Below are 13,307 nucleotides of genomic sequence, written 5' to 3'. Positions count from 1 at the left end.
CTACTCCGGCTGTGTTTTACTTGCATATGAAGTTCGAACTTCAGATGTGACATAAAAATAACATCAAACTTAACTCAACCATGTTCCAGCTCCTAGTAATGCGACTGACTGCTATTAGCAAAGCACGGTAATAGTTTCTGTGTTATACATTTTATCAACATGTTCACTAGTTTGTGACTTTTAAAAAGTTTCTTAACTCTTGGCTGGCCTTACAATTTTTAACGTTTTAACTAAAGCTTTATTGGAAGTGTACTGTATCATAGTAAATGTCACTGATTAAAAACCAACGTTTAATTTGAAGGCATAAATCCACTTCTTCAGCCATCCTGGGGTTGGGAATGGCGACTTCTCCCTGACCAATATGGCATGTGCGACAACGCGTCTCGTCGTCTTTCTAAACTACCCAGCATGCCCTGCGCAGTTGCCATTTTTCTTGTTATGGTGGACTGTCAGAAGAGTCTTCGCAGTTCTGGAACACTCTTTAGTTAAATTCGTATATTGAACGCTTTTATTCGCTGTTTGTTTGTTATTATTCATTCCGAGGGAGCTTCGAAGATAAAGATACCGACATGGCGCAGTACAAAGGAGCTGCCAGCGAGGCGGGCAGAGCCATGCAGCTAATGAAAAAACGAGAGAAAGAGAGGGAGCAACTTGAACAGCTCAAACAGAAGATAGCAGAGGTTTGGAACATCTTAGATGCACGTGCTTATGGAGAAATGCTACAGTCATTGTTGGCGTGATTTACTTCTGCTCACTCAAGTAACTAATAGGTGTCACCTATCAGTTACTTGTTTGTTCGTAGTTACTTTTGGAATAGTTTTCTACCACAGAATTATGCTTCATACCTGGTTTTACGTCCTATTCAAAATAGTATCGAATATTCTACATATAATTTAGCCATGGAAGGATATTATGTTAAGTGTTCAAAAAATGATATACAGCCGGATTAAATCAAAAATATACGTGCAAGTTGGGCATTTTCAAGACTGTACATCCAACAAAAAATAAAGATGCACATGAATATTCAGTTCTTTATTGCAGTGACGTATGGTGAGGCTCTGACTACTCTGGAGTCTGATGTACAAATATAGAAAACTCAAAATGTTACAATTTTGACCTTAATTGAAATATTTAGTTGTTTCGACTCTATACTGTCTAGCTATACAGTGTCAATAAAATTAAAAGTCAAATTTGATTGTTTTTATTTAAATATTTTTGGTGAATCTCAGTATTTTGAAACTTATTATTAAAAATTGTGTATGATCTTTATTTACCTTCGCAGTGTTGTAAAAGTCATCCTTGTTGAATGTTTTCAGTCCTTTCAATGCGTAGAAGAAGATCTCCAGTTGGCCCTTGTCCTTCTTGAGCTCAGCACTGCCCCCTCTCAGTGCAGTTTGCTATGCCAAGAGCATTTTCACAGCATATTTATGACAGATCAGAAAGGCCATATATCACCCACATTCTGTCAATTAGACAGTCAATTAGATTTCATAAATAATTAATCATGTGCAGCACACATGTTGATGTGAGTGAGTAAATTAGTGCTTTAAGTTTTGGAATTTTTGGGTCAATCAATGTTTGATTTTTATCTCTTTGTCTCTGTCTTGGTGCATTTTGGTTGTTGCAGGACAATATGGTCAAATCCAACATTGACAAGAAATTCTCTGCTCACTATGATGCTGTGGAGGCAGAGCTGAAGTCCAGTACTGTTGGTAAGTATGTTTGACAGTTTTACTGACGTTATCTAAAGAGCCTTAGTAATAATAAGCAATTGTGTTTATTGTTTTCTTCTTTCCAAACGTTTTCTTTCCCAATGTCTGAAACAGGCCTGGTGACCTTGAATGACATGAAAGCCAAGCAGGAGGCGCTGGTAAAGGAGAGAGAGAAGCAGCTGGCCAAGAAGGAGCAGTCCAAAGAGCTTCAGCTGTGAGTGAAAACAGTTTGATTTAAAAGATACCAGTCTCTTCTGATCAGTCTGACGTCCGAGCCAAAAATAACTTCACTCAGGTATCAAATGGACTTAATTAACTGGCCATCAACAATTCCAAGTTGGAAAGATCTCAGCAATGACTGAAGAGAAACAAACGTTGCTACCCATCAAACTTGGCAAATGTTCCAAACAATCAAAAGTCCATAATTTCACTAAAGGTTATCCACAAGGGATGGACAATAAATCATTAATAATATATATAGCAATAGACACTTGATCACTAACAATGATATTGATCATTGATAACTTTAGCCGCTTATTCTCTCGGTCATTCTCTCACTGGCTAAGCAAGGTGGGTGGCATCAGCAAGATCTTGTTTTTATGATAGTAGAGTGCCACCATTTTGTAAAGATTCCCAGAGCATCCCAAAAATTCTCGATGGGGTTTAATATCCGGACCGCGTTCTGACTGATCGCGGTCTTCTCCATTGACAGAAGAACAAGAATCTTTTTGCTGCTAGGCAACAGTGCTACTAACTATATTCATTCTGCTTCTGCTGTTTTTGGGTTCTCTCGCCCACAGCAGGAACACAAACACTTCATACGTCTGTTATGAAGTGTTTGCTGCTGTTTGATCAGCAGAAAACACTTCATACCAGCTATGTTGAAGTGTCTGTCTTTATGGAGTGGTTGAGAAAATCCACCGCAATGTTAGACCCATAAACAACAATCAGCAAGCCTTCAACAGAATGACTGACTGAAAAACAAGAATCAAAGTGTTGAAATGGTTCAAAGTCCAAACCCTAACTCAGTTAAAAAAAAGTTTTGCTGTGACCCCAAAGTGGCTCCATGGAAACAGATGTCTGAAACTATGTGAGAAACTGATGAAGTCTAACAGAAAATCTACATGTTTTGCTGCTAATGATGGGTCTACAAGCTATGGAGGGAATGCACTTAGTGTCTTCCACACAGCTTATCTTTTCCATTTTGACTTTATCTTTATTTAAAATGTAGTTATAACATGTAAATTCTACATTGTTTTAGCCATATCCTGGTGTATTCTGCAGAGGTCGTCAAATTTTCGTTTGTGCTTGTTTTCCACCTTCAGTCTGCAGATTTCTAAAAATCATCCAGGGTGAATACTAACAAACTTATATACTGATTAATTATTTCCCTTCCCAAAAAGAGGTGACAAATATTTAATCAAACAACTAAATAACTTTTGAACAATAACATTTTTCCAGTAGACAGAATAGCTTAGAGTCTTTTGTTTCCTGTTGCACAGATCTGCATACACTCATCCACTTTTTTCACTTCTGATACCGATACCTTAGGTTTAGTATCGGCTAATACTGATCCGATACAGAAAAACAGTTCTAAATTGACTTAAAACAATTTTTTTTAGCACAGATGTAAATGTACTGAATTACAAATTTATTTGATAACTCTGCACCAGTACAGCACACATGAATACATCAACAGCTTCATAAGCTTGACATTGTCAGCGATACCCAATCTGCAATTTCTTTCAATATTGGGACCAATACAGATATTAATATTGGATTGGTGCATCTTTTGTGTAGAGTTAGAATCATACTCAAAATAACAGTGAAAAAAATCACATTACAGGCTGATCCAAAGTCAGCAGAAATTCCTCTAGACAAGTCAGAACAAGGCTCAGCGGTGTGTGTGGCCTCCATGTATGAGCTCTGTACAAGGCCTGACCAAGCTCCTGATGTTCTCCTGAGGAATGTCCTTGGTTACAGCATCAGTCGACTGCAGGACAGTCTGTGGTGGACGGACTGAGATATAATGTTCCAGCTGTGCTCATACAGGTCTGGAGTGCCACCACAGGCCGATCAATAGCATCAACGCCTTCATCATGCAGGAACAGCTGACACACTTCAGCCCAGTGAGATATAGCGTTGACAGGCAGCAGGAGGAATCCAGGGCCTCAGCGATTCATTGATTTTATTGATTAATAAAATTTTTGAAGATTTAATTTTTAGAAAATCTGGATTTTTTTTTCCTTTACCAATGCTCTACTTGAGTTTCTATAGTTCACAGTGACATCACGGCCACGGCGGCCATCTTGTCTGGCAGAAGTGTTATTGACTTCAAGTTACATTGTGTTGTTTAGGTGTTCCCTTTATTTTTTGAGTAGTCTATTTAAACAAGATATAGATTTAACATTCTGTAATAACCAAAGCACTCTCCTGGTTTTGCTGCTTGTTTATTGAGCTTTAGAGGAGCAAATTAACTTACATTTTTTAGAATTATTACCTTCTCTCTAATATAGACCTGTTTTTAAATGCAGTTTTCTTTAGATTGCTTTGAATTTAATTTTGAATTTATTTATTCATAATAGCATTTCTGTAAAACAGTATTTTAGTTGTCGCCTTTGGCTGACTTTGCTGGAGTTTACAACCAGAGGAAAACATTTCAGTCTCTTTAGCATCTTCTTTCCCCGAAATAGTTCCCCTCAAATCATTTGAAGATATTTCTCAAAATCCAGGCTCAGGATGTTCCTGCATGTTCTTTTGGAGTCCTTGGAGAGCTTTTTAGGTCTGGGCTGGATTTCAACCCATCTTTCATCTGCTTGAAAGAAGTCATGATTTACCTTCTACCTCATAACAATGTAGTAATTCTTGGCTTTAAATATGAAGCCCTACATTTATACACTTCTGAAATTATATGTGCAACATGATGGATGACTGCTAAAAGAATTATTGCCATTCATTGAGTTTGTTTTATCCAATAATATATCTGCTTTGACAAAACCACTGGATTTTTAGTAGAAGTAGAAAAGTTAAGGGATTTAAATTGGAAGCAGACTCACAGGAAGTCTGTGGTTTTTTTCCAAAGGCAGACCATTTGTTTTACTCAGCTATCAGAAAGGCTTCAATACAAACATAACCTAAACAGCAGATATATGCATTTGATAGGACTGTTTTCAATCTGAACTGTTCCTCCAACAGCAGTTGTAAATTAAAAAAGCTGAAATTGGACACATTCCCTACACCTTATTTGTTTTTGTATTCCCCTTGGAACTTTTGCCCCCAATAAAAAACAATCTAAAGACCACCCACACAACCAGTGTGTTTGCTCTAATCAACCTCTTCTTTTTTTCTAGCTGATTTAGTGCTGTGATTTCACACCTTCCTGTTCCTTTAGCATGAGCTCCAGCTGTGTTCAACTACAACCTTTTACTGGTACTTTGGAGTTACCAACTTATAGCCTTTGTAATTAAAAATTATAGCAAACTGGTCTTGTCTAAGGAACTAATTTTAAGAACTCTTAACATTATTTATAAATTTATACTGTGTTAATCCTGGATACATGCAAACTGCGATGTCTCCCACTGTAATAAATTAACCCAAATTTACTGTTTATAGCTCTCTATTCTTTACTGGAATGTCTAATAAACCAATATTCTATTCTTTAGTTTTATTTATTTATTTATTTTTGTTCTGTTTCCAGCAAGCTGGAAAAACAGAAAGAGAAAAAGAGGAAGGAGGAACAAAAGAGAAAAATTGCCAGTTTATCTTTTAATCCTGATGAAGAAGAGGAGGAAGATGATGATTATGACGATGACGACGATGACGACGATGATAAAAATTACGAGGAAGATCAGGATTGTGAGTATTTTGATCGTCATGACATCTGAAGCTAAATTGTAGCTTCAGATGTTTTTTTTTTTTTTTTCCTTCCTCTTGAATCAGTGGGAAAACTTTCCTAAAACACACCTAAATATAAATTTCACATTTGCATCATTTCAAGAAAACTCCTTAGTGTTGCAGATTTGGGCAATTTCAAACTTCCAGCTTTGTAGGAACGGTTTTGAGGTGTTTTTGTTGTTTGCAAAACAAGGTCAGAAGAACTTGACTGACTTTCACACAGAGTTCTGACCCCTGCCTTGTTAAATTTTGAATTAAACAAAGCAGATAAAAACATGCCATTCCCTATATTATTTTATGTCTATTGCAGATTTTCCAGTCAAGAAGAAGAAATTGGGCAAAAATCCAGATGTGGATACGAGTTTCCTTCCTGATCGAGACAGAGAGGTCAGGTCCACTCAAACCTCCAACTTGGAAAACCAAATTGTGGTTTTCCTCACAACCTACTCTGCCTTATGGAGCTGGAATATTGTTTGTTTAAATGACATTTTGAATTACATTGGTGCGAACATTTTTTCATTTCTTTTATTGCAGGAGGAGGAAAACCGCCTCCGAGAGGAGCTGAGACAGGAGTGGGAGCTGAAGCAGGAAAAGATCAAGAGTGAGTGGTAAAACTTTTATTTTTATTTTAAACCTAAATCATGTAGCACTCTTTTACGGCATATTAGGGCCATTGTAGGTAGAAACAAAAAGAGTAAATGTCTGCTAAAAAGACATTTCTGGGCTCCGAAAATTGAAAATTTGTAAAAGCTCTGAAATATTGAGAGCTATCTCAAAATCTGAGTTTTTTTGGCAGAAATCTACTTCTCCTTTTTCTTTTTATATGCCATCATACTCTTTGATGTGTGTAACCCACACCTTTTCATGAATTTCTGTCCTTAGATGAAGAAATTGAAATTACCTTCAGCTACTGGGACGGTTCAGGCCACCGGAAAACTGTCAAGGTAAACAGGAGGCCAAGTTTGATGGCAGCAGCCGTTTTCTGGAGTTCTAAAATGAGAAAACAGGAAGTCTGGATTGGCACAATGTTTGTGTTCTCATCGGACCTTTATGGACAATGCTGTGAATTTACATTATGTACAAACTGTAATTGCTATAACAGAATTTAAGATAAAGTATAAATTTAAAGAAAACAATCTCACAGAGAAGAATAAAGTGTGCCTTAATAATTAAGTATATCTACATAAATCATATAGTTTACCAAGTGTGACTTTTGTGCTCAGCACTAATTTGTTCTTTTGTTTTTTACAAAGGCGTATTAGGGCATTTGTCGATAGAAAAAAAGAAGAGTAATACATTTTTACTAAGAAATTCAGAATTTTTTTAAATTAATCTCAAAAGATTTTATGAGATTGAAAAGTTGAAAATTTGCTAGAAAAAAAGTCAGAAAATGTGAGATCAATTTCAGAAAATTTATAGAAAAAGTAGGGACATTTTTGAGTTTGAAAGGTCCAAAATTTGCTAGTAAAACCCAGAAATTGTCAAATGAATCTCAGAAATGTTCTATAAGAATGTAGAAACATTTATTTTTAAAGTTCAAAATTTGCTTGAAAATTTCTGAAATTAATCTAAAAATGTAAAATTTTGGGGGGGAGAAAGTTTATTTAAGTATTGTGTTTTTCTAATTATAACAGCCCCAATACAGCATGGTAGTTTTTTGTTGTTGTTGTTTTTTTTCCATGTAGCACTATGATATTTATTCTGTGTGCCTGTGCTGCAGATGAAGAAGGGTAACACCATCCAAAACTTCCTGCAGAAGGCCCTGGAGGTCCTCAGGAAGGACTTCAGTGAGCTCAGGTCAGACTTCAGTCAAATATTTTATTTGCAGATTGTATTCAGACTTTCCTTTGGGATTGTGTTTCTGAGATGGGGTTGACAATAACGCTTTAATATGTTTTGCAGCCCTAATTTAAAACCGATGTTTCCTCTCATATTTTCCACATGCTCAGTCCAGCCTCAGATCCACAGGGCGGCTGCTCCAGAGGCATTTGGGACTAGAATAGTACTCGGTTTGTAGGTAGTTTAAAAAAAGAAAACCTGCTACCAGAAGGCTTTTGGGTTCTGGAGGGACTCATAAAATAAGAACTTCATCAAATTTAGATATGAGGTTGTTAAGTGCTTTTCTGGCTGTTGTTAAAACTTGTTCAACTGGTTTTAAATGTTTTATTCAGATATGTCAGACAAAAAAATCAGCAGATAATCAAAGTGCCTTGGTGTTTAGGTAGGCCATTATGCAAAAAGTAGTCTGAGATGTATTTTCTTCTCTATTTTAAGCATTCATTGTTTCAAACCTTCATTCTTTGAATAAAAAGTATTTTTTTTAATTCTATATCACTCTTATTTCCAATGTGGAATCATCCAATTTACTATGAAGCAGGAAACATATTTCCTCACTATTTTCCTATTTTTTATTCTTTTGTGCTCGCTTTGGTTTTTACCACTAATAGAAAAGTGTTGATGTTTGACTTCTGTGCGTACTTTTGAAGTCAACACATCTTTTCTTCAGGTCTGCTGGGGTGGAACAACTGATGTACATCAAGGAAGATCTCATAATCCCACATGTGAGTCCAGTTTTTTTCTTAATTACAGTTATTAATGACTAAGAATTAAAACATCTCTTTCTTGTGTATTGAAAGGAATGCTTTGTGCGAATGTTGAATTAAACTGGTCCTCATTTTCTTGTGTTATGTAGCACCACAGTTTTTATGACTTCATTGTTACCAAAGCCAGAGGAAAGTCTGGTAAGTTGACTACAGTCAAATTGAACAACTTTATGTGTACCATTCATCTTCAAGATAAACTATCTTCACTCTACCTTATGGTTGTTAATTATACTTTCACACCACCGCTGACAGGACTTTAAGATTTATATTTAAAAGGGTCAGTTCTGATTATTTATTATTTTATTTTAAATTGTAGCTTTTGTAAGAGTTCCTTGTCTTGGAGGGGATAGATGCTGAATCACTGCGAGCTTAACTGGTGTACCTCCACATAAAATGCAGACGTTGTTGGGCGACAATAACAAACACAACAGTTTTAATCTACTAGCTAGCAAAAATAGACAACATACTTCTGACTAGCTGTCATTATGGACCACATAACAACTGATGATTAAGAGGCATATTAACTCCACGGGTAAGGAAACCATTATAGTAAAATAATGTCATATAACCACGCTCTTAAAAACATCAGAGCTAACTCTTTAGTTCTGATTAGCTTCAGCTTAAAGTTTTCAGCAATAAACCTTAAAGCTAACTTTTACTGTTTTTGCCACTGTTGGTTCTCTGAGAGCATAAATAACAAAAAGATTAAGTTAAATACAGTTACTATGTTCAGTTCAGTGATTAAAATCACTTTTTTTCTGCAACCAGACATGTGTCGCCGTTTCTCCCGTTAGCTGCAGGACCTCACGCCAACTATGGAAAAATCTGCATCATTTAAGAACATCTTGGCTAGAAATTGCAGCTGCTAATGAGACAAAGTCTCGAAACTGATGCATTTTTGTTCGGGGGTTTTTTCCTGACTCTTGTTTTAGTAGAAAATGCCTTTAATGGATATCAGAATTTTTTCCCCTGAGAATAAAATGTACTCTGTTTTCAATTTGATGGTCTAGTTTTGCATTTTTGAACTAAGTCATACCAGCCCTTTGTCCTTCAACTCTAATTGACGTTAATTTACACTGAAACAAAAAATACCCTTGATTTGAAAAATTGAAAGACACACCACATTTAAAAATATATATTGCCATCTGTTGTTATGTTCAGGAATCGTTTATTTTCTGACGTGAAATTTTCTTTTACAGGCCCTTTGTTCAGCTTTGACGTCCACGATGATATTCGACTGGTGAACGATGCAACTGTGGAAAAAGATGAGGTAAGGAGCGTACGGAATAAACAGGATATGAGTAAGGGTGTAATAAATAATAAAACTCCAAAATCCCAGTTGCATTCCATTGAAACCACATGTGGTTGTTGGTACAAAGCTACACACAGGAGGAAGTTATTTATCAGGTCAGTAGACGGACACGTGTTTGGATCCACAAAAGCCTATTGTATCACTGATCATCTCTTTAACCCATAAAGCAATAGGCAAAAAAGGATTTACTTCTCAAATTTTGTTGTCATGCCATCAGCATCTCTCTGCCGTGTTCAGTGAGGTAACAATAACCCACTAAAAAAACTGTAAAAGAAACTTAATTTTTTGAAATATATTTTATCAAATTGCTTCAACTGATTACCAAAGACCAGCACTATTTAGTCTAAAATATCACCTCATGAAAGGCTAGAAAAGAGTAGAAAACTTTATTTATGCCACCAAAGATAACAGAGATACGTCTTTAACGGTGCTCTACATACACATGTGAAATATTCAAAAAAGACATCTACACAAGATAAGACAGACGCTCAAAGTCTGTCAGAGGTCACTCTGGCAGAGCGCCTCCACTTAATGCAAGCGGGTGCAACTTTTGATATGAGAAGAAGCCGTTATTCATAAATGTTGCATATAGTTATGCAACATTTTAACAAACTGCTTCACATCCAGGGTTCTCTAAATTAGCCTCCCTGCACTTTTCAGATTTCTTCAGAACAACCACAACTTCCTGTTAGAAATTAAACATGGTGCCAGGAGATTCATTCTTTTTGGACAGATATACACGTTGAATTAGTTTTAAATAGTGTATTAGAGTACAAAGTTAATAAAACACAAGACATTGTCGATTGGGAATTGTGTCAAAGCAAGTATATACTGGCAAATTATCAGACTGTAATGTGTGTGACCCTAAGTCTCCATTTCCCGATGCAAGAAAACACATAAAAATTTATTTGTTTTTATGTAACGCATAAAAATTTATTGTATGCCCAGATATCTGGCTACATGTGGACTAGCCCTAGCATTCCTTTGCATTTGGCTCTACCCAGTATTTTTGAACATGAGAGTTCCTTCAGTGGCAGATTGTTGCATCCTAAGTGAACAGAATTGCATTATATGAGATGCTTCCTCCCAGCAACTGTAAATAAGTGTTTACAACCATGCTGATATTGCACATTTATTTTTCTGCATTGTTTTTATTCTGTGCATTTTATTCTTAATGTATAGAATACATGTGTAAATGAATGTACACATGTACATTAAGAAAACATTGCTTTTGATGCTTTGTTAGTTAACCCTCTCCTCCAACAGGCGGTGCAAGCACTGTGCAGCACGTTTCTCATACATGCAGCAAAAATGTTTAAGATGTTGCCTCATCTTTGGAGTCAGCTCTTGACAGGACATGGGAGATTGTTGGAAAAAAGCTTGTTCTCCTTGGAGTTGTTAACTGCTTCACATCAGAACCTTTTATCGTTCTGTGATAAATGTTGGCCTTTATTCCAGCCGCAGTCTCTATCCAGCTCACAGTGAAGCAGCACATTAATTCCCAAACTTCACAATGAAACAGCACGATGAAGACTTATTCCAGCAAATGGAATGTACGTAATCTAAGAAAATAGAATTAAATGCATACAGATGTATTCATTCTTAGCATTATGTGAACAATATGCTTTTCACATGTGAGCTAATTGGGGTAATCAAACATTTTCAAACAACAGTAATCTGAGAGGCATTTGTTACTCTATCTGCCCTCCAAAAACAGAAACATGCAACTGATTCAGTAATTTCCCTGTATTACTGTTCTGTTTGTCGAAGTCAGTGTTGGATAGTAAGAGGGACTCTAGGTTTTGTCTTCAAAGTGAGACAATAGAAAGTGAGTGCTTACTGACTGTGCTGACCAAAGAAAGTTATACAGCATGAATGACCTGAGGTTCAGATCACCAGGGTCTAGACCTTTGGCCACTGTCAGGGATGAAAGTTAACCCTATTTTAAAGTTGACAAGAAAATATCACTATAAGACATTATTAACAATACCTAAACACCAACTACAAAGTGTTAAAAAAGGCAAACATAAAAAAATTTAATTAAATATGAACTTTTTTGTACTTCAGTTTCATCCAATTAAAGTGTACAAAAAAATTAAATTTTTTTATTTGTGACTTGTCACTTAATTTGCCGAAGTTATTAGTGTGTAGCCTAGTGGGGGTGCAACTAAAGCTTGGTGGATTATAATACACTGAGGAAGACCCTGAGTCAGGTACTTCTGTTCAGTTGCCAGTTAACACAAATCAGGGTTCGGTGAATGCGCATATGTAACTGGGGGGTTCGGTACCTCAAAAAAGGTTAAGAACCACTGATTTAGACGGTCTTTGGATTTTCTCATGTTTTGCAATAACAAGCTTTACAGAATACCCATCTGTAAAGCCATTTCCAGATTCAATACACATGTTGAACCTGAAAACAGGTGGGCTGCAGCTGTTGAAGTCATCTTAGGAAAGGATAGGAAAGCTACAAGTTCCCCAAATCTGGAGAATAACAGATTAGAAAAATGTTAACTGGTCTAACCAGTCTTTGATTTCAACTGCTGTGCATTCAGACTGGGTCAACATCAGGAAATAAACAAAATAAAAGTATGGATCCACTCCACAAACCTTGGGCAGCCCAGAAAGAAAGTGATGCCAAGAAGTGATGCAAAGAAAGTGAGAGGGCTTTGTAGATGGAAGATTATAGCTAATGGTGTAGTATTTCTCTTTGTGTAAAGTCCCATGCAGGAAAAGTGGTGCTAAGGAGCTGGTATGAGAAGAACAAGCACATCTTTCCTGCAAGTCGCTGGGAGCCATACGATCCTGAGAAGAAATGGGACAAATACACGGTAAGAAAAAAAGACCTTAATTTTAGTCTTATAGCCTCCATTCATTCTAACTGAATACTCAGTATTAAAATGTTTCTTCATGCAACATTTCAGTATAATATAAGCTTTTCGAGTATGTCTCTACCGTTTGTGCAAATCTATAGATTGAAATTTGTTGTCTAGTCTTTGTTGCTACTTAGCTGTATTCACCAAAAGATCCAAATAATTGAATTCAGGTGTTGCAATTACTTTACCAGTCACAGGTTCATAAATTCTACCACCGTTGCATGCAAAGTTATTCTACAAAGATCTTTTAAACAATGAGTTACTCAGAAGCTTAATGAATTCCATTCTGGTACCACCATAGGATAGTTGACTGTTAGTGGTATTATGATAAAGTGGAAACACTTAGAAATGACAGTAACTGAGCTATAAAATGGTCGTCCCCCTAAATCACATAGAAGTGTCATCAAAATCTGAGACACATGGCATACAGAGGTCGCCGACTTTATGCAGAGTGGATAGCTAAAGACTGTTATCCATTCTGCAATGGATAACAGTCTGCTTCACCTGAAGAGCATGTTTCATGTCCACAGACACGTTTTCTGGAATGATGTACAATACGCTGTTCAGCTAATGTGTGACATGCTTTATATTGTCTTTATTTTCTTTTTTGCAGATCCGGTGATTACCAACATATACCTCCGGAATCTTGCTGGAAATATTATGTTGAAAAAACTCCTCTTACTTTACTGTTTTTCTCCATCAACCTCTGTTCAATAGCTGATACTTAACGTATTTAACCTTAGTTTTTGTAAATCTGGTTTTTCTGCAGCCTGTAAATAACCACATCCTGTAAATGGTTAACAAATAAAAACCAACATGATTTAACATCAGTGCTGAATAAAAAAGGATATTAACCCTGACGGACTTGTGATTAACGTTAGTCTGCTTTAACGTCCCTGCTGAAATGCGCTCT

At 36.3% G+C, this 13,307-nt stretch overlaps 1 protein-coding gene across 1 annotated transcript; it reads left to right on the top strand.

Annotated features, from left to right (window-relative positions):
* Positions 1–425: 425 nt before the first annotated feature.
* Positions 426–13,254, top strand: fam50a (family with sequence similarity 50 member A). The gene is made up of 13 exons (XM_008412779.2): positions 426–680; positions 1,628–1,712; positions 1,827–1,926; positions 5,410–5,567; positions 5,917–5,993; positions 6,141–6,207; positions 6,489–6,550; positions 7,327–7,403; positions 8,113–8,167; positions 8,299–8,347; positions 9,409–9,479; positions 12,239–12,349; positions 13,008–13,254. Exons 1-13 carry the CDS (start codon positions 570–572, stop codon positions 13,014–13,016), a joined length of 1,032 nt encoding a protein of 343 aa, XP_008411001.1. The 5' UTR covers positions 426–569; the 3' UTR covers positions 13,017–13,254.
* The last annotated feature ends 53 nt before the right edge of the window (positions 13,255–13,307 follow it).

Source organism: Poecilia reticulata, linkage group LG7, assembly GCF_000633615.1.
Source record: "Poecilia reticulata strain Guanapo linkage group LG7, Guppy_female_1.0+MT, whole genome shotgun sequence".
NCBI classification, from domain to species: Eukaryota; Metazoa; Chordata; class Actinopteri; order Cyprinodontiformes; family Poeciliidae; genus Poecilia; species Poecilia reticulata.
This window is presented reverse-complemented; position numbering and strand designations above follow the sequence as displayed.

Excerpts from the sequence above, each read along its gene's own strand:
- fam50a (XM_008412779.2), top strand. The coding sequence starts at position 570 with ATGGCGCAGTACAAAGGAGCTGCCAGCGAGGCGGGCAGAGCCATGCAG. Across the intron at positions 5,568-5,916 it reads TTACGAGGAAGATCAGGATT|ATTTTCCAGTCAAGAAGAAG; the intron begins GTGAGTATTTTG and ends TGTCTATTGCAG. Across the intron at positions 6,208-6,488 it reads GAAGCAGGAAAAGATCAAGA|ATGAAGAAATTGAAATTACC; the intron begins GTGAGTGGTAAA and ends TTCTGTCCTTAG.